This window comes from Mirounga angustirostris, unplaced genomic scaffold, assembly GCF_029215605.1.
Source record: "Mirounga angustirostris isolate CCGP_5_RB_7025 unplaced genomic scaffold, mMirAng1.0.hap1 SCAF_13, whole genome shotgun sequence".
NCBI lineage: Eukaryota > Metazoa > Chordata > Mammalia > Carnivora > Phocidae > Mirounga > Mirounga angustirostris.
Window position 1 is genome coordinate 65567750 of NW_026991721.1, and position 25514 is coordinate 65593263.

The 25514-nt window shown below is 51.0% G+C and overlaps 1 protein-coding gene across 18 annotated transcripts in view; it reads left to right on the forward strand.

Annotated features, from left to right (window-relative positions):
- The window catches only part of BMAL1 (basic helix-loop-helix ARNT like 1), a 98936-nt gene that overhangs the window by 52639 nt on the left and 20783 nt on the right, over positions 1-25514 (forward strand). For 4 of the 18 annotated variants that reach the window (XM_054512041.2, XM_054512047.2, XM_064577108.1 and 1 more), the window contains 8 exons: positions 12534-12662; positions 15423-15547; positions 16421-16573; positions 17142-17162; positions 18882-18920; positions 19235-19276; positions 20608-20765; positions 22522-22601. In XM_054512041.2, coding sequence (XP_054368016.1) covers positions 16434-16573; positions 17142-17162; positions 18882-18920; positions 19235-19276; positions 20608-20765; positions 22522-22601 — 480 coding nt within the window. In that variant the 5' untranslated portion in view covers positions 12534-12662; positions 15423-15547; positions 16421-16433. The other 14 variants (XM_054512045.2, XM_064577111.1, XM_064577110.1 and 11 more) reach the window with 9 other exon arrangements.

Genomic DNA, 25514 nt, shown 5'->3' on the forward strand with positions numbered 1-25514 from the left:
GCTCACCTTGGGTCAGGCACGGTTCTAAGCTCTTACATGAGTGTCTCTATTACTGCCTACAACCACTCTGTGAGGTGGCTACTGTCAATATCCTCATTTTACTCATGGGGAAACTGAGGAACAGAGGTCCGATCCTGTCCAGAGCCGCACCAGTAAGCAGCAGGGCAGAGGTGGGGACCCAGGTGGTCTGGCGCTTGCGCTCCTGGCTGAGGGGCTATTCTGTCTCGCACCCCGAGCGCTCACAGTGAGCTCGTGGCACACGAGACTGGGGCTGGCCCTACTTTGACTTTTTTGCAAGAAATCATTTGACCGGAGCCCCAGTCGGACCCTGTTCTGTGAAACCTCCTCAGAGATTGTGTGCACACAGCGGACGACCGGGCAGAGACCTGTGCACTGTCATGAACAAATGGGTTCATCCGAGCTCTGCCAGGCCCCATGGGGTGCATTCAGATCAGTGTGACAAATAGGGGCTGTGTGCATTTGCTTTTCCTGAACATGAAGTCTGATGCAATGGGTTCCTTGTTCAAAGTGCTTAGTCACGGTTTTGTGGCCAGAAAGCAGAGGGAGAAAGGTGCCTAAGGACTATCAGACGGGATCCCCTCTTCAAGCACCTGATCCAGTGTTCAGTCCCACAGGACAGCCCCAGCAGTTATGGGGCGGAGGGACATGATGCCCACCTGCCCGCCAAAGCTGGATGGTAGGTGCCAAATACACATTTTTCTGAAATGCATAAGTCAGGAGGGGTTTTTAAATGTGAAGGAGAGAGGGAGGGGGTCAGGGCCGGTCTGGCCTGGGCTGGAGGGCTGGCCCTGCCCCTGACCAGCTGTGTAACAAGCTGCCGGCCACTTGTGGTCTTGGTTTCCTCTTCTGGAAGGTGGAAATAACACTATCTTCTCAGAGGGATGATCTGGAGGGTAATTAAGCAGAGGCAGACATGCCATGAAGCTGTAGTGACTGTTCTGGAGTGTTCCCCACACCTGACACCTCAAAGTTTGGTGACCAAGCCCTCGCTCACTGTCTGGCCTTTCCTGCATTTGTGGTGTGGGCTCCAGCCCCTTGGCTGCCTGCCACCTTGTGGAGTGTGAAACGGACTGTGGAGGCATGGGCCTTCCGGGGCAGGAAAAGTCCCTGCGGTCACACTGGTTGTCCTGGCCTGACCCCTGGCAGGTCAGGCCAGGCTCCTGCAGGAGGCTATGACTTCATCAAGAGTCTGCTTCCTGTGCTCAGGTACCACTGGGTCCAGGCCACACACTGGCTGAACCCGAAGGGCCAAGAAGCTGGGATTGAACCATCTTTCTTTTTGCTCATTGCTTTTCAGACAGCCTGCACCCCAGTTACAATTTCCTAAAGATTGAAGTAGCAAAGTGAGGGACCTGGTCCCCAAGGTGTGGGCCCAGACACCTGGAGGGAGAGCAGCTTAAAGTAATAGAAAAAGGACTGGACAAAATCGAATTCTGTTGTTACTAAAAATGGGGCCCTGAGCAAGGACCTAACCTCCCTGAAATGTGGTGTCTGTATCTGAAAATTGGGGATGGTAATAGAACTAACCCCTGAGGTTAGGAGGATTAGACGAGATACCGTGGGAGCCTAACAAAAGGCACCTAGCACAATGTCTAGCAATTAATAAATATGAATATTAGAATAATTTCCTTTCTCCTCCCCTGTCTGCCCCTTCTCCTTATCTAGTCCTGACTGCTATTGGTTTCCTATATGGCTTTGGGTAAATATCTTAACCTCTCTTTGCCCCTTCTCTTTGTAGAAAAGATAGAGTTGAATCAGCTACTGGTTCTGAGTAGGTACGTAGCGCCCCCTATAGGACATCTTGGGAATGTGTAGGGCGATTTGACTGTCCCGGTAATGCGGGACAGGGCTGTCTGGAGAGAAGCAGATTTGCTAGATGCAACCCATGGAGAACAAAAGATTGTCCAACTTCCTACACAACCTCCTAAAGTTCAGTGGGCATTCATGTAGGTGGAACTCTGTTTACAAGTATCTGAGCCTGGAATCTGACTCCACTTTAAGCATAAACACACATAATTTTTGCATGTTTTTAATATATACTGAATTTTCCAGGAACACAACTACCAAGCATCTGAAGTTTACCTGTTCATTATAAATAGGACCTCATTACATCTTTCATCATGTCTTCTAGAGTAGCCGTACCCAACATTTGCATATTGACTCTGGATGTAGTATATTTTAACGAACTTTCCTTTCTTCTTTGTATTTTAGTTAGGGTATTGTGTTGATTGTTTTTGAAATTATAAGTGCTGGTAGGTTATACTATTTACAAATTTCAAGAGAGTGAAAAGAATGTTAAAAATATTTGTATTGAATCTTTGAAAGTATGAGAGAGGGCGTGTGCACGCACGCATGCACGTGTATGTATTGGCTTATAAATGAGCCGGAGAAACCTTAGAATGAACCTGAAATTAAAAGAAACGGGTTCTTTGAACAAGTCGAAGGGGGACTTAGACAAATATAGGGAGACAAAGGGAGACTGAGACAAACTTAGACAAATGGGTTAAATATATATACATACATATTTTTTTTAATTTTAGAAAGGACAAGTAACACTAAAGGAAACCAGAGAGGTATGCAACAAAGAAATGGGGTCAGAATATCCAACATGGCTCCTCTGAGCCTAGGATTTATGTGATCCTAGTAAATATAAAAGCCGAATATTCATCTACCCCAAATAATTATGTAACTTTGTTGACTGAATGGGAGGGTAGGTTCCTATGTGTGCCTATAATGACAGATATAATGGAAGAGAGGTGCCTTTTCCTCTCCCGTGGTGAGAAGTGGGTAGATCCTGGTTGAGACTGGAACATCACTGAGTGGTACCATAAGCTGTTGTTCAGAAATGTGGAGGTGCTTTCCGTAACTGGTTGCCTCTGGAAATGGGTTGGGGAACGGGCAGGAGAACCTGGGGACCGATATTTTTCCAGTAGCCTTGTAGAACTTTATGAGTCTTTAAACTAGCCCCTGGGGGAAAAAAAACTTTAATAAAAAATAAAAATTGAATTTAAAAAAGTGGTTTCATTTCTCTTAAAATGTCCTTTTACATAAGAATATGTAATGGAAGTCAGAATTTTTAATAGCATCCTTTGTCAGAGAAATAAGGTATTTTGATGTTTCCCCTGTCCCTTTTAGAAAATATGTAATCTTAAAGAGTCTGAAACATGGTTTTCATCATCTTTCTTCATCTTTGCCGTTTCTGGTTTTTTGTTTTTTTTTTTCACCACTCCCACCTGCACATACGTTTTTTTTTTTTTAACATCCATTTGCAGATTTTTAGAGAAAGGAGAACCAGCCAGCCTCCCTGCCCTTTACCATGTTGTTTTATGGCCTCTGCCTGCACGAATTAATTGTGTGAATTTTGTGAATTACCTCTTCTATTCTTTAGTTTTCCACTGAGGTGTTTGTCTTTTTATTGGTTCATAGGAGGTTTTATTTTTGTTTTGTTTAATTAAGAAAGGATAATAGTCCTTCCCCGTCACAGAGCTTTCGAGTCAGACTGACCTGGGTGTGAATCCTGGCTTTCTCACTCATGAGCTCAGAATTTCAGGCAATTTATTTAAGTCTCTGAGAATGAGTTACTTCTTTGAAAACTACATGAAACAACACTGACTGGCACAAAATCCAAGCCCAGTGTGTGGTTTCTGCTGCCACAGCTTTTGCATTTTTACTTTTCTTGTGATCCTTGCACTGAATATTTTCTCAAAAAAAGTACCTCAAGAACTCATGCTTTTTCAGATCCTTGGACAATTACCACTCCCTTGCTGTAACCAAAGTTCAGAAAAATGAAACTGAAATCACTGAAATAATTGTTTTATTCCTCGCGTAGGAATGAAAGAAAACAAGTTGATTCCGTTTGAGCTAAAAGAGGAACTTGCAGGGTCATTCCTGGGGTCAGGAAACGCTCAGAACAACATCTGAGATCTGGGGCACTGGAGGAAGGCCTTGAGCTTCATCGCAAGATTAAATCGTCTTCCTCAAACTGTGCTCGCCAGGACGGGCAAGTGCATTTCAGAAAGGTTTCCAGTTGTGAGTTGAAACAGAAAGAACCATCTGTTAGGCACACGGCCATTCCCCCAGCACTCTGGTCGATTCTGTCCTTGCTACACGTTTTGACATCCTGGCTTGTTAGGAGGGAGTTGGGAGGGGCACATGCCGGCCCCGCCCTACTTCTCCTACTTGGGACAGAGCTTTTGCTTTTCTCTGCAGAGTTCCTGAAGACACCAAAGCATGTGTGGGGGGGCCCAGCTCTCGAGTTAGGCACATCGGGGTTGGGTCCCTGTTCCCCCTCCTGGCTGTGTGATCTCAGACAAGTGGCTATACCTCTCTGAGCCTCAGTGCCGTCTTATACACGATGTTGATAATAATGCCTTTCTCGAAAGGTCATGAGCTAGCACCGTCCTCAGCATGATTGACACTCAGTAGCTGGGAGGTAGTCTCCGCCCCAGATGGGTGGGCAGCGGGGACACAGCGCTCAGCCCTGCAGTCTGTGCTGTAACTTAGACGTCTTGTGTGCCTCTCACTTAGCAGCTCCCCGACCAACAGCTCCTGGCTGCTAGGTGGACAGCAAGAGGGCCCTCTTCCTCCAGCTATCCCACAGGGCATGCAGCCTGGCAAGTGGAGCTCAGGTTGGACGTCTACCCCCAGTGGCCCCCATAGCTGGGGGCCTTTGTGCAGTTGATGGACTGGCTGTTGCCCCTCGTGCCAGAAAAAATCAGGAAGTCTGGTTAGCTGTTCCTCCAGAATCTGCCAGGAATTGACAGCAACTCACATGCATATATGTGCAGGTCCTCTCACACATGCACGTGCACACACGCTCTCTCACATGCATGTGCAAGCTCACATGCAGGCAGGTGTGCACACTCAGCACGTGCTTTTGCACACACATGCTGCCCCACTGCCCCCCCATGCGCCTGCACACACAGGTCCCCCTCCCCACAATCTCTTCTCAACCTGCAGCCAGGCTGAGCCCCAGGTGGGAGCCTGTCACCCCCCATTCCTCTCAGAGTCAAAGCCAAGGCCCTTACAGGGGCCTGCCAGGCACCATGTGGTCTGTGCCCACCCTAGTCCAGGGCGGGTCCTCTGACACCCCCTCGGCTCCCTCTCCTCCTTTGTGCCAGCTCTTCCTGGCCTGGAGTGCTCCTCCCTCCACGCCTCACCTCCTCAGATCCTGACCACCTCCATCTCCAGAGCTCCTCCTGCCCCGACTCTGAGCTCTCTCCCCAGCACTCACTACCTCCCAGCGTCGTTTACTTATTCGGCTCCTTTGCTTGCCTTCCTCACCAGAATGTATACCAGATGAGGAGAAGGACCTTTGTGTCTTCACCGCAGTCCTGTTGTGGAGAACGGTGCCTGGCACTTGGATGCCCTCAGCAAATATTTGTTGAAAGAGTAATGAATGATTGTGGACTCACACGCTAACAGTGTCTTCATTATTACAACATTGTCCTCGATTGAAATTTGACTGCCACATGCAATCTGTGGTGGAAATTTACTCAAATTCTCAACTCTTTCCCGGTACAAACGACCTGGCATATATGGTTGCTCAGGAAATTGCCTTGGATGGGTTGCTTTAGGGCCTTGGGCCCGTGGTAACCATCTGGGGCCTCCGTACCTGTCAGCAAGACCTATGGTAGGTGGGTCGTAAGGGGGACATCGACCTCCCTGTCCCCCAACACTTCTGGGGTGTCGCTATTTCACCCCAGAGCCCCCGGGCAGCCCCGCCCTGGGCAGTAGCTGTCGGCTGTGGTGTCCATCTCTGTAGGGAAAGCACTGTCCTGTGCTTTCTCCATCTTACCTTCCTGAGCAGCTTCAAAGTTTTGTTATTATCACCCATGGACTTCAGTTTCTTGTGATCCAATTCCCAGCTTTCTGTAGGAGGAGCTATTTCTCTGTATTTTGGTTTCATTCAAGTAAAACGAAGGGGTTGGACTTGAAATAACGCTCAGCTTTCCAACTGTCATGAGTCCTCAGTGCTTTCTGCTCAAAATGCTGGCCTCTGGGGCTGTTCTGCGGCCCCCCTTCCCACCCCAGCCCCAGGACCCTCTCTCCAGCCTTTCCCCAGCCCCCCTCATGGGCTCCCTCGCGGTCCCCAGAGCCCACTGTCCTGGATCCCCTCAATGTTAAGCTCCTTTATGTCCACTGCCAGCACCCCACCACCAAGCCCACATCCTCTGTCTGCTCTTAGCATTTCTGAGCTCCTTCATTTCAAAATTTCTCTTCTGAGTTTGCTTTCTTTGACATCAGAGCGTACCTTTCCACAGCCTTCTACCCCTCCTTTTCTCACCAGCGGGAGGTCATCCATCTCAATAAGCACAGTTAACCTGACGAGCATTCTAAGTGTTTTTCAGATACGGAGCTCATTCAGTTTGTGAGGAGGCATCCTCCTCCTCTTACAGGTGAGAAACTGCAGCTCCCAGAGGTCAGGGAACTGGCCCAGGACACACACCCCGTAGGTGGCAGAACAGGGATTTGAACCCGGGTTGTCTGGCTCCAGAGGCCCTGCCCTCGCTTTTCATGTGCCCATCATTTTCCCCTTTTGTCCACAGCCCGCTTGCCCCCTGTAGGGGGAGAGCCACAGCCCCGCTCCTGCTTGCAGAGGTGCTGGGGGCCTCACAGGCCTGGCCTGCCGGCTCTGGATAAACGCCCCTCGATCTTCTTCCCATTGTCTCTCAACCTTGCCCTCATTCTCGAAGAAGGCATGGATCCCTTTTCTTCTCTGAGTCTCAGCCCTCCTTGGGCCCACGCCTGCCGCCTGTCCTAGCCTGCCTCCATCCGCAGCTCGAACCTGAGACTCAAAGCGCCTTCTAGGCCATCCCAACCTTGACTCTGCTCTGCCTCACCCCAGTATCTTGCAGTTGACTATGAAATAACAGCAGCGCATCCTTTTGTTTCCTTTAGAACAAGATGCAGATGTTTTCCAGAACTTTCTTCAACTTCAGGCAGTAAGTCTTTTGGTGGACTGTGTTCTTCCCCTGAGTCTTTAGGGCCAGGCTCTCTTATTCTGTACATTAAAAAAAAGAAGAAATGTTCTCCTTCCGATACCTCAGTAATAGACTTGGCAAAGGTGTAAGACAGTGTCTCTTTTATATTCATGCAACCAACATTTACTAAGCACTGTGCTAGGGTTAGGTGCATGCTCTGTGCCGTGACTCTTGATGACATCTCTGAGTCCCTCTAACAGCCCTCAGTAGCCCCCGGAGACTGGAATTCTGTAGACTCTCCTCCATCAATGGTTTCGGCGACCTCTCCCACAAGAACCAGCCTTGTTTTTATTCACAAAGTACCGCAGGATTTACAGATCCTGCCCCCGTGAGGCCCTCTGAGCTGGCCCTCCAAGCCGAGTGCTTCCAAATGCAGCCTCCTTGCTTTGTGTTTGATTTCAGGATTTCCAAGCCTCTAGAGCTGCCAGGAGGACCGGGTACACAAGGACCCCGAACAGGGGTCCCCGGGGCCCCTGCCAGCCACTGCAAATGCTGCTCTCCTGGCTCCGAACGGACTCCCCACCCCCCGGTCCACCAGGCAGACATCCACTTCAAGCCTCACCGCCTCCCGCGCTCTTTCTCCTCCCCTTACCCCCACCACGCACACACCAGCTTATCAATAAGCTCATGCTTTTCTCCCCCACGCTGCTCCTGTACCTTGCTTATGCTTCACAGCCAAGAAGGGCCCTCCTTCCTCGAGACGCTTGACTGCCACCTGCTGGGAATTTGTCAGAATGGCTCCGCAAATCTCTGCCATTTAGCAAAAGCCGAGGCGCATCCTGTGCGAGGCGCCGCTCGCGCCACTGTAAGCACGGCCCTGCCTGTGGCAGTGAGCATGCTGTCACGTCTGGATTTAGACCCTGTCTCTCCAGCTAGGTGGAGGGGATCTTGAACATTAGGCCTGCGGATTCCTCCCTGTGTCCCCAGTGCCCCAGGGGTCAGAGAAACGCTTGCTGAATGATCCCGATGCAAACACCTGTTACCCTAGGCACAGGGCATCTGGTTTCCCTGGGTGAACATTCTCTAAATGCATCTGTTGCAAAGCAAGGCAGCTGAACTCCCCACAGGCAGCCGGAGTAACCATGGCGGGCCAAGGTGGACTTGCCGAGGAGACAGAGCCCCTCTAGCCTCTTGCCTCTGCCCAAAGACCACCACCAGCTGAACAGACCAGAGCAACTCCTCATCCATTCCCTCAGTAAACCTGGAGCCGGGCACCAGGAGAATATGGAGGGGAGGCCAAGGGCCACCTGCCATGGCTCTCGGGGCCGGGCAGGGAGAGTACTTCCGGAACACATCTGTGCCCAGGGCCAGCCCGTGAAGGTTGTGGGATGCAGCGATGGCCACCCAGGGGCCCTTACTGGGGAGTTTGGGGCTGGGGGGAAGCAGATCAGTACGCAGACAGCTAGTAGACAGGGTAATCAAGGATGCCCACTCACGAGCCTCCATATTTTCCAAGCCGTGCCCTTTTATTAAGCTACATCATCAAAAGCCACTGCCCCAGTGACATCCTGGGGCTTCAAAAGCTGGCACACCTGAGGGGGGGGGCAAGAGGTCCCACTTCACTGAGGTCCCATTTTACAAGGGGAAGCACTCTATTCGTTCACAGGGCTGGTTTCCCCAGAGCCATTCGGCAGCACATCACTCAGGTCCCATTGAGAGAGCCTCCCTGCTCATCGCTCAGGTCCCATTGAGAGAGCCTCCCTGCTCGGTCTGTCCCTGTGAAGTGATAGGATACACTTCCCAGCGTGTGTGAGGGCCGAACATTTCCTTCTCCGCCCTGCGTGCCAGGAAGCCCAGAGATAACGTGTTGGTTCAGGTTCTGTGGCTCTCCTGAACTAGGATTGCTTTTTTCTTCTTTCCCCTCATGCCTTCCCCAGGAAGGCTTGTTTTGGGGGGGCATTATATTTTACTTTGTGGGGGTGGTCTTGGAGGCAGGACTGGCAGTGGTGTGGTAGTCAGAAGAACCAGCATGGGGCCAGACACACCTGGGTTGCAGTCCCCACTTGCTAGCTGGGTCATCTTGAGCAAGACAGCTTTGCCTCCTCAATCCTTACCTGGAAAACTGGGATGATGAGCACAATTAAGGGATGGGTTATCATGAAGCTAAAACGAGTCTGGCGGGAACACCTGTCCCCTTTCCCTCCTCCCAGATCAGGGGCTCCATCTGTGGTTCCTTCATCCCGTCTGTGCGTCCTTCATCCTGCCTGTGTCGGTCAGCTTAGGATGAGGGATAGATTCGGCCAGAGCCACTAGGTGACCGACTGGCCTGGTTTGTCTGGGACAAAGGGGTTTTCTGGGAGGCAGGACTTCCAGTGCTAAAGTGGGAGGTTCTGGGGCAGACAGAAGAGTCGGTCACCCTAGAACACACACCATCACCATCTCAGTAGCTGACAGGAGCAAAGGTTTATTTCTTCCTTGTGCTGCTATCCATCCAGGACCTCGGCAAAAGGAGGAGCGTCTATCCAGGAAATTGCCAGTCTCGGCACAGACAAAGGAACTCGTGGTAAAGTTCTGTTCAAGAGTCGGGGCTGTCCCTTCCACTCACATTCATCAGGCCAAGCCAGTCACGTGGCCGGGCCTGAGCCTGGGGCGTTCTGCAGGCTGTCCTTGCGGGGAGGGGCAGCTAAGAGTGTGAACCGCAATGCAATCTACACGCCCCCTCCCCTTCTTGTAGCACTTTGGGGTGCTGGGGCAGGGAGGAGGGAAAGCAGAGAGAGATGCCCGTCTGCGATCGGTGGTCTTCTGGGTGGTCATCCTGTAGATGACATGTGTGGGTTTCTCAGGGGCTGTTCAGCCTCACCCCGCTCTGCTCAGAGGAGCAGCTGTGTCTGCTGTTGGTGCCTAATAGTCGTTGACACCCTCACCCGCCAAGGTGTCTCTGCAGGGGAGCCGGGGCTGGGATGTCTCTTCTAGCCCCTGTGCTCCTCTGTGTGGAGCCCCTGAGATTCTTCTCCCTGAGCTCCAAGGAGAATGAGGGGACTGAGGGGGGACCAGGGGATCCACCAAGTTCTCCCCAAGCACACTGCACAAGTCCCTTCGTGCCTCTCTTCCTCTGACATCCAGGGAGCCGCCCCCCGCCCCCGCTTTGGAAGTCTTTAGCTCAGAAGTGGGCACACATGTGGCCCCTGATTCCAGAACCACAGGCCAGGCTGTCCCCAGAGTGTCTTCACTCTGCGTCGCTTGGATGGCAGCACCAAGGCTGGCCCTGAGCTCCCCTGGGCAGGGACCCCTCTCCCAGGTACCCGTGGTCTATAGGAGCCCCTTCCCTGGGCTCAGTTCTCTCTTGGAAATAGCACAGAAAGAGAGTTGGTGTTTTTTCTTTTGTTGTTTCATTCATTGTCTCACATCTAAGAACACCTTCTTGGAGAGAAAACAGTTTTCCAGAAATACTTGTCACAGCTGATTCAACTTCCTTACTCGGTCTAAGCATATAAGAAAGGCCTTCTGATTTTTTTTTAAAGATTTTATTTATTTATTTGAGAGTGAGCAAGAGGGGGAGCACAAGTGGGGGGAGGGGAAGAGGGAGAGCAGACTGCCCACGAGCAGGGAGCCCAAAGCCAGTCAAGGCCTTCTGAATTTTATTTTGCAAAATATAATGCCAAAGTTTATGCTCGCGTTCATTATTTCTATAAAGTAAATTTGAGTACTGGAACGATGAGTCCAGATAAGAAATTTCATATGGAGTTTGGTACTGAGAAGGTTCATCTAAGTTTCAGAGAAGTGGGGGAAAGTGAGTGAGGTGTGGTACTGGGAGCCCCCCAGTAGTGAGATCACGGGGCGGAGGGGCCACAGGTGTGAGGAGAAGGGCCCGAGCAGCACGGGCAGAGCCAGGGAGCTTCTCTGAGCAGGTGCTCCCTGAGAGCACTTGAAAGGAAAGCAGGAGTTCACCAGGTGGGTCAAGGGAGCCGCGCCTGCAAAACAGCGTGGGCCCAATTGAGGCCACGTGCTCTTGAGAACTTAAGTATTCCGGTGGCCTAGAGCTTTGGGCATCAGATGGGCGGAGCAGGGCAAGACAGGACGAGAAGCGAGCGAGCCCGTTGTGGAGTTTTGCTGTTTCCTGGCAGGGCGTTTCTGGAAGGCTCGGAGCAGAGCAGTAAAGCCACTGAAGTGTTTTAAACAAGGGGGTGTCTTCTCTGTGACCGGGGCATGGAGGGGCGAGTGTAGGGAGGAGAGCAGCCTGGGTGGAGGCAGTGGCCAGGGGACAGAGGGGAGCAGCTAGGGCCGCCCATCAGAGGGCTAGTGGGGTGGGGGGAGGAGAGGGTGCCCACGTGGGTCCCGGGTTGCTCATCTGGGCACTGGAGAAGAGCATGGGACCTGGGTGGGGAATCAGACCGAGGCGAAAGGGCATGTGGTAAACGCTCGGGCAGCACTGCCCTGGGGACCTGGTGTCCAGGGACTGCTCCACGGAGGCTTAGGGCCCGGAAGCCCAAGATCCCGTCGTGCTGTTTGCACGCGTCCAGACTGGCTCCCAGAGTCAGACGGCGAGGGTGTCTGAATCGGACAGCAAAGAGGAGTAAGTTGGGAGGACAAGAGCAGCCCTATTCCTGGACATCCATTTGAAGACCTCTGCCACGATCAAGCCCCAGGTAATCGGAGGGCTGCGAGAAGTAGCCAGTGGAAGGTGCAAGCCCAGGAGTTTCACTTCAGAAAGGTCAGGAAAGGCCCATTCACAGCCTGAGTCTTGCCGTCTCAAGACGAGCCAGGAGGGGGTAGGAGGGCAGGCGCAGCCGCCCGTGGAGCCAGTTCCTCGGAGAGACGCAGGGACCACAGGGCAGAGCGGAGACCCCCCCCCCCCCCCGCCCCTCCAGCAGGAGAAGGCAGGGCCACAGGCCGTTTGCTAACTCGGCGCCTTCTCACCACTGACTCCCCTTCGCTTTGGGTGCCCGCACTGCTTGAGCTTCCCGGACACGTCTTTAAGCGTCTTGCCTTGCTTCCAGCCGTCTTAGAGGTGGGCCTGTGCCCATGTGTCTGGCCTACTGCTTCCTGGACGCCCGCTTGCCCTGGTCGCTGGTTGTCTGCCGTCGGGCGGGCGCGCGGCTGCCCTTGGCCGTGATGCGGCTTCTGGAGCCCCTGCGCCCTCCCGCCGCGTGACCTTGGCGAGTGTCCTCCTTGAGTCTCTCTCTGCCTCCGTCTTCTCATCCAGACAGTGAAAAAAAACAGTATCTACCTCAGAATTATTTTCAGGCCTCAGTAAGTGGGTCTACATAACACCGTCAGAACGGTGCCTGACGCCAAGCACACAAGAAATGTTCGCTAGTAATTGTATTGCCTGACCCAGGTGGAGAAATGAAGAGTCCCATTATCTTTCTCGTAAGGCCGCATCCAAGAATCCATGTTTAATCATTTCAAAAGCATTGTTTGTCCTAGAAGAGCTCTCCTGCCAGATTGCTTCATGTGTTCGCAGTTTGGCTGAGCAGGCGGCTGGAGGCTGCCTGCTGGGCCTCTCCCCTCGCTGTCGGGGGCTTGTTCCATGTACCCCCTCCACAAGTGACCTGTGTGGGATTTCTTTTCTTGTGGGCCCCACTGTAGGTTTCTGGAAGAAGTTGACTGCCTGAAAGGAAACGACAAAACATGAAAATCGCTTTGAGGTGACCCATAAGTCCAGTGGCCCCTTGCTCCTCCCAAGGTGGATCTGAGCTTTAAGAACTGTAATTTCAGGTAATAAAATCGCACCCCCAGCCCCCACCTGCTATCATTGGCAGCTTCCATGGTATTTCTTTCAGGAAATGTGGATTCTCCCTGCAGCCCAAAACTTGGGGGAGAGTCCACCTCATGCAACAGTCTAGCTATTCATAAAGAGGGAGTGGGGGCCAGAGGTGGCCCCCCCATGTCTGCCAGGCGGCCCAGAGGCTCGCCAAGACCCTGAAGGGAGGACTCTGTACTCCTCCCTCATCTACTTCTCCTCATGTCCGTGATCATGATAACTTCTAGCAACTGCCCATCAGGGCCTTTGATGTGATTAAATGACTATAAAATGCTTCTCAAAGAGTAATTGGAATAACTAGGAAATTTCTGAAAATGAAAAGTCCTAAGAGGAAAAGGTTTTGTTCTACCTAATAGTAGAATGTATTATGAGGCCACTATAACAAATAGTATGGTACTGGATTGGAAGTCACTAGATCAAAGGAACAGAATAGGAAGTCCAGAAATAGACAATAAATCAATAAAGGTGGCATTCCAAATGATTGGTGAAGGCATGTCTGGTCTAGTAAATGGTGTTGGCACAGTTATCTATCCACTGGAGGGAAAGAAGTCTCCAACCTTAGGTAGTATACCAAAAGTAATTTCCAAATGGATTAAGTGCCAAATAAATAAAATTATAAAAATATTAGTAAAGAGGATATTTCTATTTTGGGGTGAAAAAGCCTTTTTTTTTTTTTTTTTAAACACGTCACTTTTAGTATCACATACAAATACTATAAGCCAAGCTAAAAGGTAAAAAGGGGGTGGGTATTTATGACATCTGTGACAAACAAGGAATAAATATTCCTAATGTTCAAACTTATTTATTCATTCAACATCTATTTATTGAGTAGTTACTATATGCTAGAAAGTGTTGTAGGCTACTAGGGTGCAAGTAGTAAAACAAAATCCCTGCTCTTCTGATGCTGATAGTCTAATGGAGAGGAAGCTGGTAAATAAAGAAGTTGATTATTGATAGGGGCCATGGAAAAAAATGAAGCAGGGTGGGGGGGGGTTGTAGTATATGGATATTCAGGGAAGCTTCACTGCAGAAAATGACCTTTGGGAAGAAATATGAAGGAGAAAGGAGAGAAGTGGTTAAATTTGGATGTCTTTGCAAATGTTGAGCTGATGGGATTTTCTGACAGATTGGGTGCAGGTTGTAAAAGGAAGCAAGAAGTCAGGATGACTTCTAGGTTTGGGGCCTGAGCATTCAGAAGTACCACTTACTGATGTGAGCATCACTAAGGGGCTTGGCTTGGGGAGAACCAGGGGTTTGGTTTGATGTTTCAGTTAGGTCTCTATTGTATATTCAAAGGGAGACCTCAGGGAAATGGTCCTCTAAGTTTGGAATTCAGAAGCGGTCCAGGCTGGAGGTATAAGTTTGGGAGTTCTCAGAGCCTAGATCATATTGGAAGCAGCGAAGCTAGACCGATCTCTTAGGGAGTGGCTGTAGACAGAGGAAGTCTGAGGACATCTGCAGGACTCTCATGTGGAGGTGAGGGAGGGGGAGGAACCCACAGAAGAGACCAGCATGGAAAGAGTGGCCACCGAGATAGAAGGGGACAATGAGAAGATGGCATCTCCAAAGCCAAGAGACAGGAGGGACAGATCAGATCTAGCAGATGTCGGAATGGGGCAAGTAGGGAGGGAATGGAGAACCAGCCACTGGATTTAGCAATGAGGAGCTCACCGGGGAATCTAAGAGGGGCTGTTCTGTTGGAATGATGAGAACAAAAGCCCGATTTGAGTTGGCTTATACTGAGTAAGAGGAAAAGCATTGGAAACAGAGAAATGGGGTACTGACTAGAAGGGAATGGAGTTCAAAAAAATATGTGGTTTTTCCCCGAAATGAGAGTTGTTTGTATCCAAACGAGAGTGATCCAGTAGGGTGGGGAAAGTGGATGGTGCAGGATGAGCGGCAGGGAGAGAATTGCGGGGTGATGGTCTTCAGAAGTGAGAGACAATGGAGTGCCCATCCATTGGGGGTGGCAGCGGCCGGCGGGGGGGTCCTAACCAGCAGCGTCTGGGTGGGCCAGTGGATGTGCTTCCTTTACTCAGTGGGGTAGAGAGCCAAGTATCTGCTGAGAGTGAGGATGGGGAGCTGTCGGAGGCTTGCAGAGAAGAGAGAGGGTGTGATGTTCTTGGTCGCAGAGCGGGGGAACAAACAGAGCAGGGGGTTGAGGATCACTGGGCAGAGCTGGTTGGTGTTGGAGGTGTGAGAGGTCGTGGATGGAAAGTGAGAGCGGCCAGTTCATTGTGTGCTTTCCGCCCCCCAGGCTCAGGTGCACAGGTGAACATGAGTTAGGAGTCCCATCCATACTGAAGAAAATATGGTAGGAAGGACATGAGTGGGCACAAAGGAAACCAGAGAAATGCCTATAAACATAGGGACAGCATCCGTAATCATTTAAAAATGCAAGTAAAAACCAATGGGGTTTTGTGCTTTCCTTCAGATTGACAGGAGCTTTGGGGAATATAAATTATTGGAGCTTTTTGGCAGAACACTGTTCCAGAACGTACCAAGACATACCATGTGTGTTCCCTTTTGTCCTGCTTTTAGACATTATAGACTGAGCGATAATAGCTCCAGGGCCTGGAGTTAGAGCACAAAGATGCTCCCTCCGGCAGTGGTTGTGAAAGTGAAAAGTTAGCCCACACCCAACCCTGGTGCACTCATCTGTGGGCGGAACCGTAATCAGGAAACTGAGCTCACAGTCCCCTCTTGCTTTGCAGATGAAGAAACTTGAGCCCAGAGAGAGGGAGTGACAGCCCCAGCCACGTGGTGTGGAGCTGGGACCCCGTCTGTGGGCAGTGCGCGGCCCTCTTCAACTTGGTTTGGAGTCGGAGTCCCTTGCAAGGTACTTGGCAGCCTCTTTTTTTGGGCCGGCTGACTCCACGCTTATAAAACATAAATTCTCAAAACGTGTTGCAAATTGGTCTACAATGTCTTTATGTCCTGATGCAGGTTTTCCTGGCAGGGGATGCTGGGCGCAAAGGCTAGTCAGGGAAGGCAGGACAGACTTTGCCTGGCCCACTGATAGACAGGGACCATATTTTCCTGGCTCCCGGGAGGGACCCACGGTCTGAGGATATTTTCTGCTTTCCTATGACTTTTACAAAAGTCGTAACAAAAACACAAAGATAACCAGTAAATCATACTTATTTTATGGACTGGAAGTAAATAAAATTAGAACTGTCAGAGAATATCTGGTCCCCTCCGTGGGAGGAGCACTGGGCTCTAAGTCTTAGAGCCTTGGGTTCTGGAATTGTTCTTGCATGCCCTGGTACGGGGACCCAGGAGAAGCTATCCACTTGCTCTGAACTTTGGATCTTCACCAGAAATATGAGCAGGGGGCGCCTGGGTGGCTCGGTCGGTTAAGCGTCTGCCTTCGGCTCAGGTCATGTGGGATCAAGCCCTGCATCAGGCTCCCTGCTCAGTGGGGTGTCTGCTTCTCCTTCCTCTGCTGCTCCCCTTGCTTGTGCTCGCTCTCTCTCTCTCTCTCTGTCAAATAAAATCTTAATGCAGGTTAACCTCATATTTTTTTTATCTATGCTAACTCCTAAAGCACGTCCACTGCTCTCTCCGTCCCGCCGCGCCCCTGATCCAGTTGGCCCTGGGGGAGCTGTGTTAGTGCAGTAGACCAGTACCCCGACCCTCCGCGGGACCACCCTGGCCCTCCACCGCGGTAGAAAGAGCATGTAGAAATCACCTTTGTGCCTCCTTGTACCAGTTCCAGACCTCCAATGGCTGACCAGAGAATGGACATTTCTTCGACCATCAGTGACTTCATGTCCCCGGGCCCCACCGACCTCCTCTCCAGCCCCCTCGGCACAGGCGGCATGGATTGCAACCGCAAGCGGAAAGGCAGCTCTACCGACTACCAGTAAGGCCTTCCGGGCTCCTCTTCCCCTGGCTACTCTTGGTGTCCGTTCCCTGCACATCGAGGGGCCAACTGCTGTTCCTCCTGGAAGAAGGGGTCTTCTTTGTGGAAAGGGATGGAAATGAAAGATCCAAGTCTAGGTGGCCCCGCAGTGGGGTTTGTTTTTGTTTTTGTTTTGTTTTGTTTTTGCTTTTATCTTCCCCCTAGATTGCAAGCAGGAGGGAGCCTCCAGCCCTGCTGAGGCACCCCATCCCCCCTCCCCTCCCCAAACTGTTCCACATCAAGGGAAAAGGAAGAGCCTTAAAGCCAAGGTCTGCCTTTCACCCTTTTCCTTTGACCTCCTTGGCTCCCTTGAGCAGGATGGCTAAGCCCCTGGATGTAATCTCCGGTTTCAAAGAGGACTTTGCCTGAGGCGCTCTCTGAGGAAGACCTCAGTTGCTTAATTCTGTTTGTGGAAGGAGTGAGGGCAGGTCATCTCCGAAAGTTCTATAGGAACATTGGTGTTGCCCTGAAACATTATTCAAATTAGTATGTACCTGTTTTATTAAATAGTATTTTTGTTTCTTTTTAGACTTGATGACTTTTCTTTTGAGTAAGTAAATTTGCACACTTACAGTCAACTCTTTATCTGTACAAACGCCCAGGGAATAGACTGCCGCATAGAACATTCAAAGGCACGTTTTGTTTTGTTGAGGCAACTGCGTGGAATCTTCTCTCCATGTCCACTTAAGAGGTTTTCTCTTGTTTAATGAGGGAAAAATCTCCAAGGAGGTATCTCCCCCACAGCAGATGTCCTCTCTGCTGAAGTTCACAGGTCGAATTTGGGGAGCACAGTGGCTGAAGGTCAGATGCCCACTAGGAGATGCTATGATTAATATGTAAGTGATCCCAGATGATTGAGCAAGCCAACGCCCAGGGGATGGAAAGTGGGTGTGAGGCCTGAGAGGGTTCTTCTGGAGCAGCCCCTCCCCAACAGGGAGGCCAGGAGATGTTTTCCACGGACCACTTGTCTTGGGCGGACGGAGTCACTGGTGCCTTCTAAGACCTCTGCTATCTAAACCTGTGGTTTCCAACCTTGTCCCCACCCAAGAGCTCCAGGTTTCCCTCATGGACCCCGTTTACAAATCTTCTGTGATTCGTGGAGACCCTATTAAGCACCCCTCATCCCTTTCCCTGTCATTTCATTGTGCTAAATGTGTCTGATCGGTCAGGCGGAACTCTCTTCACCTGGGATGATTATCCTGGCCTCAGTGACCAGATACAAGCCAAGACAAAAGGGGAGGGAGAGTTTTGGTTTTCCCCTGTGGCCTGAATCCTGTCTTCTGTGCTTTAGGACTAGCTAGACAAGCTCTCTGCCTGTGACACAGTCAAGGGCTCCTGGTTGGGAACCCCTGTTCTAGAATGCCCACGCTGTGATTCAGTGCTCCTGAGAAGAGTTGTTTTTGCCCTTGAGACTACATTGTGTGAAGGGCTGTATGCCTCTGTTCTTACAGGATAAAAGAGAAAGACAGGCCCAGGTGCCAGGGAGTGCCCTCCTGGTGATAAGCTTAGGGGCTGGAGAAGGGTGTGAGCTGACCCCAGGGGGATTTGGAACTCCTTCCTTGGAGGATTTTAGTTTGTTTTCTACTAAACCGTGAAACTTGGATCTCTGGAATCTGTAAAAGGGGGGTAGATCCCTGCTGTGACCCCAGGATCCTCTGCGGCCAACCAGGGCTCCATGCCCCTCAGCCCCACTCGTGCCCTGTCTCCCAGTTCCTCGGGCCTCGGGGGTTCCCACCTGGCTGAGAACCAGAACATTGTGTATCCGTGTCTTTGAAAAGCTGCCTCAGGGCTCTGCTCAGTGCTGCTTTGTGGGTTCTTTGGTCTCCCCTCCTCACTTTACCCCCCCCACACCAAATATATATGTATGCACACGTATATTTGAGGCTTGGTATGTTTTACAAATGAATAAACTCCATTTATCCAGAATGATGAGGGGAATGAGGTATTATAGTTATTTGGATACTCTGATTAAGAATTTCCATAAATGCTCTGTATTCCCGATTTCCAAAATAATGGCGTAAAATATGTTAACAGCGTGCTCTATTGATGACCGTACGTAACTTTTGTTTGGTCATCTCGAAAACCGGTCCTAGTTGCATGGTAGGGGCAAGCTGTGTTTGTTTGACTAGTCTGCGTCAATCAGCAATACTGTGGATATTTGAACTTTCTGATTATTTGGTTTCTGGATAAATGAGAGCCTTCCATGTTGTAAGAAGCAGCTTTGTATGTCTTTATTGACAGATACTCGTGTTCTCTCTTGTTTTTTTAGAGAAAGCATGGACACAGACAAAGACGACCCTCACGGAAGGTACCATGAACCTAGTCGTGACCTTCCTCCTGCTATTTTCCTTGCATAATTACATGTTCTGTTACTTGGTGCAGGTCCCACCTGTGTCCTTGATTGGGGATAAACAAGGAGGCTGGGAGCCTGGGAGCTCTGGATGCTCTCCCCTGGCCCCAGCCCCCAGTGTGCATAACAAGAGCCCTTGTGTGTTGAGAGAGATGACAGGGATTAAGCAGGGAAATGAATGAAGCTGGGAAGAAAAGAGATGTGTAACTTTGCCATTAGTCTCCCAGGGTTTGTGTCTGATCTTTTGCTTTTCTTTTCCCCTTCCCTTCCAGGTTAGAATACACAGAGCACCAAGGAAGGATCAAAAATGCAAGGTAAGCGTGGACCTGTCTATACACTGTCCTGGTTCTGGGCGCCCGGAGTGCAGCTGAGCTAGCTGTGCGTGTCTGGTCCCTGTCGGTCTAAGCATCCCTTCGGGGATGGGGGTGGGGGCCTTGGCTGGATGTGGCCACCTGCCGCTTGTCCTCTCCACACTGAGTTGGCCTTCACTCTTGGTTTTCTAAGCACATTTAACCTGCAGGGGACTTTGGAAGTAGCAGAAAGCCCTGCAAGGCTGAAGCTCTTCCCCAGCAGGTTGCTCCTTCCTGACTCGAGGGCCCTCCAGAGTGGACCTGGCTCAGTGACTCCATTCTTGGGCCAGGCCTTGCCTCTCAGAGTGGTCCTTCTTGTACAGCAAGGGAGGCCTGGGGCTGCCTGCGCCCTTGAGTAGATTCTCGAACTCGGTCCCTCCTGCCTCCAGCCACACTTGCTGACCCCATCCACGTGGGTCTGCTCTCCTGCCAGTGACTCTAGGGCCCTCTGAGGCTGTCATGACACGGACCCAGTGCTGCAGAATCAGACTGGCCTGAGACTTCTAGCTTTGCCTGCACAGCCTAGCTGTGGTGGGAGGTCCCTCTTGGTGGCTCTGTTCCTATGGCAGCAAACGACCTTTCCACTGGTGATGCACTCCATAGGGGACAATCACAAAGGGCAGGTGCAAACCAGTCAGGGAGAGCATGTGTGCCTGTGGACGCATCCTCCTGCCTTGATGGGCAGCCACTCCGGGGAGGGAAGAGCGTGACACTCTTCAGAGGAAGCTCTTGGGGACAGATGGAGCATCTGCTGTGTCCTGGTGGAGTCATGGTTGATCCAAAGATGGCAGCGCTAGTTATCTAGGGACTCAGTCGGGGAGTCTCTGACAGGCCACACAGCGGGCTCCTCACAAATCTCAGAGATCTCTGCGGGACTACAGGATCTCCCCCCCCCCCCCCCCCCCCCCCCCGCCCATGGACATTCTGGATGCTTTGCTCTTTGCAGACTCCACCTCCCTTCTACTTCCTTCCATGCCCATCTTAAATTCCAACTTTACAGAGGTTGAGGGGAAAAGAAAGGAGAAATTACCAATCCAGTTTACTCTGAGCAGACAGTTTTTGTAATATTTCTTCTTAATTCTAAGTATGAGGTAAGCATACAAACAATACTGACCCCGCTCAGTGAGGCCACTTTTTTTGGTGCCTTTAGTAGAAAAGTCGAGTTCTAAGCCTCGTGCAGATTCTAAACGTGCCCTGTCGGGGGAATGTCAGAAGCCGTGATAACTTATTTTCGTCATTGTCTCCTTGAGGCTCGACTTCATTTTCTAGAAATCATTTTTCCTGTTGTTGTGCAGGGAAGCTCACAGTCAGATTGAAAAGAGGCGTCGGGATAAAATGAACAGCTTCATCGACGAATTGGCTTCTTTGGTGCCCACGTGCAACGCCATGTCCAGGAAATTAGATAAACTTACTGTGCTGAGGATGGCCGTTCAGCACATGAAAACACTACGAGGTAAGACCGCGGGCGTTATTGTTCTTGATGCCCTTGCCCACAAACGTTCCCTCCCTTGCCTAGGGTGTGCCTGAGTCCCCAGGACCGTGTGTATTATTTGCCAATGTGTAGCCTTGAGTAACTGTCCTTCCCAGCAGTAGACCTGATGCCAAATGAAGTGATTCCTGAGCTTATGTGGGTGTCCATTTGGGATTTTGCATGCCTACATCCCCGGGCGGTGAGGCTGTGGTCTGCACACGCATCTGCACGTGTATGTGGTAGGCAGGCTACGTGCATGTCAGAGGACCCACATCTTGCCTGTGTGTGCGCGCTGGGCCCCAGCCGCCCAGTGATCACCATCAGACATGCAGGTGCCCTTGGTGACGCAGAGAAGTCCGTTGCTGTTTTTAAGGGGAAAATTCACCGCGGCTCCTTTAAAGAGTGAGTCACTGGTTGATGGTTCTTGCTGCGTTTTACTGTCAGGGATGAACGCTGATGATATTTTCATGTTCCTGGAATTTTCCCAAACCAGATAGACTCTCTCTGAGGGAGGCAGTATTTTCCTTCTTTTCTGAGTGTGGGGCGGGTGAGAACAGAGAGGCAGAAACGTGGAACAACTTATCCAAACCACAGGAGAAACCTGCGGTGTCGCAGGCACTTTGGTGAACGCTGGGCCTGGCATGTTCCATGGCCTGTCTTGGACCCTTTGAGGAAATTGGAAAGTGGGCGCTCAGTCAGACCTCTGACCTGCGTGGTAAAAGAATTGCGTCTTTATGTTTCCACAAAGCCGCCAGAAAGGAGTAGCCGGTTCCGTCTGCCTTTTGATCACTATTCAGACACGTCAGCATCATGTCCTGTGCCGTGAGGGGGGCATCGAAACATTCCTATTAGGGAAGATTGTGGGGCTTAAATTATTATAAGCTGATTTTTATTAAATTGGAAGGAAACGAGGGACAAATCTCGAGTTACATAAAAAGCAGGGATCTGGCTCAGTGTGTGCCTTGTTAGCTGGTATGAAAGCCAGACACATTCTGTCAACCTCCCCCTTCACCGTGGTACTGGGAATTGCTACAGATCTTTTCCATTTTATTTCTTCACCGTTCTAACCGTTTTTGCAGATTCCAAGGTCATTGCTGCTGGCATTTTTCTCTGTTACTATACGGTGTTCGCCCGTACGGTGTTCTCTCTATGGTTCCAGACGGATGGCCTTTTAAGCATCTTGTCCCCTTTCAGCCCGAGGAGCCAGAGTTGTATTCACTGGAGTAATGCATTTCTCTGGGTTGCCAAGCTCCTTTACCTCACTCCGATGAAGAAGCACTCCCACTAAATGCCTTCGACAGTATATTTATTTACTCAGAGCCTGGCCGCCTGGGTGATTTCCCAGGAAGGCTCAGCGTGGCCATTTGAGGGACTGCTAGACAACGCACTTAATGTCGGCCCTGGGAGGAGGGGACCCTCCCAGGAGCCTCTGCTGGTTGACTTCCAAAGCTGCCTTCTCTCTTTGAAGCAGATTTTTACTTCCATCTATGACCTCTTGGCTCCCCTACAGTGACCAGAGCAAACCTGTTAGGTCCCCTGTGGGCAGCAGTGTTGTCTTTTCAATGGATTCTGTCCGGAGCCCGACCTAGCCCTGTGTCTGTTAAGGAAAAAGAAGAGAACATTGACGTCCCAGGTGGTAGAGACGAGGCCGACATCTGGAAGGTCGGAGGCAGTGAAGTGGTATGAGCCATTCCCTGAATAGAAAGGGTACCAACTCTCTTTTTTTTTTCTCCCTCAGGTGCCACCAACCCATACACAGAAGCAAACTACAAACCAACTTTTCTGTCAGATGATGAATTGAAACACCTCATTCTCAGGGTATGTCACAATTATGAGCTTGTCTTATAAACGCTTACAAATTTCAGAGTGAGGTACCAGAGTGTGGGAATTTGATGTCTAAACATTGGACCTTTTGAGGCTGACGTCGTCTTTTCGGGTCTCCACATCTGTCTGTCTGGACAGTCTCCACAGTCCTTCCACTCCTGCTTAGACAAAAATCGAAGGCCCAGGCTACTGTGATTTTTAAATGGAGGCAGGATTTTGTACACATAGGTAGTTAAGAGCCCCATTCCTGCATGAAGGTTTTAGAAAGGGACGGGCACTGATAACAACGGAGAATTTGTCTTCTCCTCACCTAACCGCTAGCACAAAAACATCCGCGTACATCTTGACACTAAAATCCCATCAAAGCGAGAAAGCTTCCAAAGACCCCTCTGCCCAAGGGAGAAAAGAAATGGGGGCGGTGAGGCTCTCCCCTCTGGACCGGCGCGCTCGCTTGTCTTGCTCGTCTCTGTGGAGAGGTGGCGCCGCAAGAACTTGGCTTCCACGTGGCATCAGGTCCGCCTCCGGGTGGAGCGAGACCAACTTGGAAATTGAAGGGAAAGAAACGGGATTCAGAAGGCTGTCCTCTGGCCAGTTGTAAACAGAAAAATGTCACCCGCCTCCGTCCCCCCACAGCCAGGGTGGACGTCGCTTGCCAAGCCCCTGCGGCATCTGGGCACCTTGCTTTCAGCAGACATTTGCCAGGCCACTCTGTCATCACCCTGACTTTCCGCTCTGCCTGGCTTCCGGTCCTCTAAGTCTGGCCTGTGTGCTCACTCCAGCATTCTCTGTCCATCCCCTCCTGACGTGTTCTCTCAATTGGAAAGCTTTCAGCTGCAAGGAACAGATGACCTGATGAACAGACAGGGTTTTGTTTCCCAAATACAGCCCGTCCTGCGGTAGGCCGGGAGGGGTTGGTGTGGTGGCTCAGTGAGGGTGGCCGGAACCAGGCCCTGTCTTCGCGAACAGTCGTGCCGAGCTCGTGTGCAGCCGGCTTCCTCGGTGTAGCCACACCAGCCAGAAGCAAGGGGCAGGGGAGGGTCTAGGCCAGCTGTCCCTTTTCTCAAGAAAGGATATGCCTTCCTAAAAGCCCAGTAGTAGACGTCAGCTTCTCCGGAAGGTGTCAATTGATGACCACTAGCTTCAGGGCAAGGGTTTAGATTTTTCCAGCCGCCACAGTCGAGGCAGGCAAGAGTCCCCCATCAGCACTGGCCACACACACTTTCCAGAGCCCCATCCGTTTGCTAGATTTTCCTTCAGAAGTGGCTCTCAGGACCCAGTGCAGATCTTCAGCTGTGGTCTGGTTGGCCTGGGGTTGAAAGGGCCTGGCTCCTTCCTTGCCGTAGAAGCCATCATATTAGTGCCACGTTTGGGACCACTGTGATACCGTCCCTCCCACTCTCTTAGGGATTATTGTGAGGCCAAGTTTTTTCCATCCTGTATTGGTGCGGTTCGTTTTTTTGAACTTCTGTTTCTGTCAAAATCTATTTATTGGATGGTCTTACATTCCAGTTTGTCATTAGTGATCCTCCGAGGCTTCTTGTGACTGGTACAGCTGATAGGCCTGCCTTCAAGGTCTTTCGTTCACGAGTGCCACAGATATTTCTGAGACTTAGTTCTGTGTACGTGGCACTGTTCTAGGTACATCCAAGTCAACAATAAACACGTTGTGGGGGGGCCGGGTGTCCCAGCAAGTTTGTGATGGTCCTTGGGCTACCTCCCTCAGGGCACAGCTCCGCACTCCTCTCTCCATCCTCCTTCATAAAGCTGTCCCTGTTCTCAGGGAGGACTTGCTGAAGTTAAGAGAGACTGTGTCTGCAGCATCTCTGGAGAAACCACCAGGGTGGCTTCATGGGTGGCGGCCTCTGCGGCCACACGGGGACTTTAATGCTCTGCGCTTGCCGTCTGGAAGGGCAGCATGTTTGAACAAGGGTCTCTGCACTTTTTCCATTATGTCCTGGGCCCCACAAATCCTGTGGTTTGTCCTGATTGCCATACTGCTAATGTGATGGGGTTTTTTGTTTTTTAAAAATTTTATTTGTCAGAGAGAGACGGCGAGAGGGTGAGCACAAGCAGGGAGGGCAGCAGGGAGAGGGAGAAGCAGGCTTCCCGCAGAGCAGGGAGCCCGGTGCAGGGCTCGATCCCAGGATCTGGGATCATGACCTGAGCCGAAGGCAGACGCTTAACGACTGAGCCACCTAGGTGCTCCACAAATGTGTTTTATGAAGTTCCTATTATATATAACAGGTTTATATGTTTATATATATTTACATATAATATATATAAACTTCTTTTGTAATGGCAAATGCTCAGTAATTTTCTCTCTTTCTAAATTTCCTGTCTGATGCCCACACTTGTCAGGGTATGGCACAAGGATTTTCATTGCCATTGAAGCTAAATACCTCATCTTGGGCTTGCCTTTCCTGCCCTTCCGTGTCCTCCAGCATCTGTAGGACACAGTGGTGATGTCTCTCTCCTGATGAAACTCTTCTGCCCTCCCTGGCGTGCGTCCGTGGTGACGAAGCACGGTCCAATCCCTCGCCACTTCCAGCTGCCCAGTTCCCAGGAATTTGCTTCAACAGGAGGCAGGGTCCGCTCAGACGGTGTTTGAGCGGTTCGGCCGCGGGAACTGGACTTCTGCGTTCCTTTCCCAGTGCGTGTCTGACGGACCACTTTCTCTACTGAGAGCTTTCCAGATGGCTTCCATGATGGTGTGTCAGGGAGCAGTCAGCCTGATCAGTGGATGATGGCTGGGTACTCCACCTCCCCATTTTCTGAAAGCTAGGCAGACCCCACCAGGGCTTCTGTGTCCCTTACTAAGCCTGTCCTCCCCCAAGAGGGAGCCTGTCCTGTCTCCATGTGGCCCTGTGGTGCTGTTGGCATTCTCTTAGTCTCTGCTCATCTGCTGTG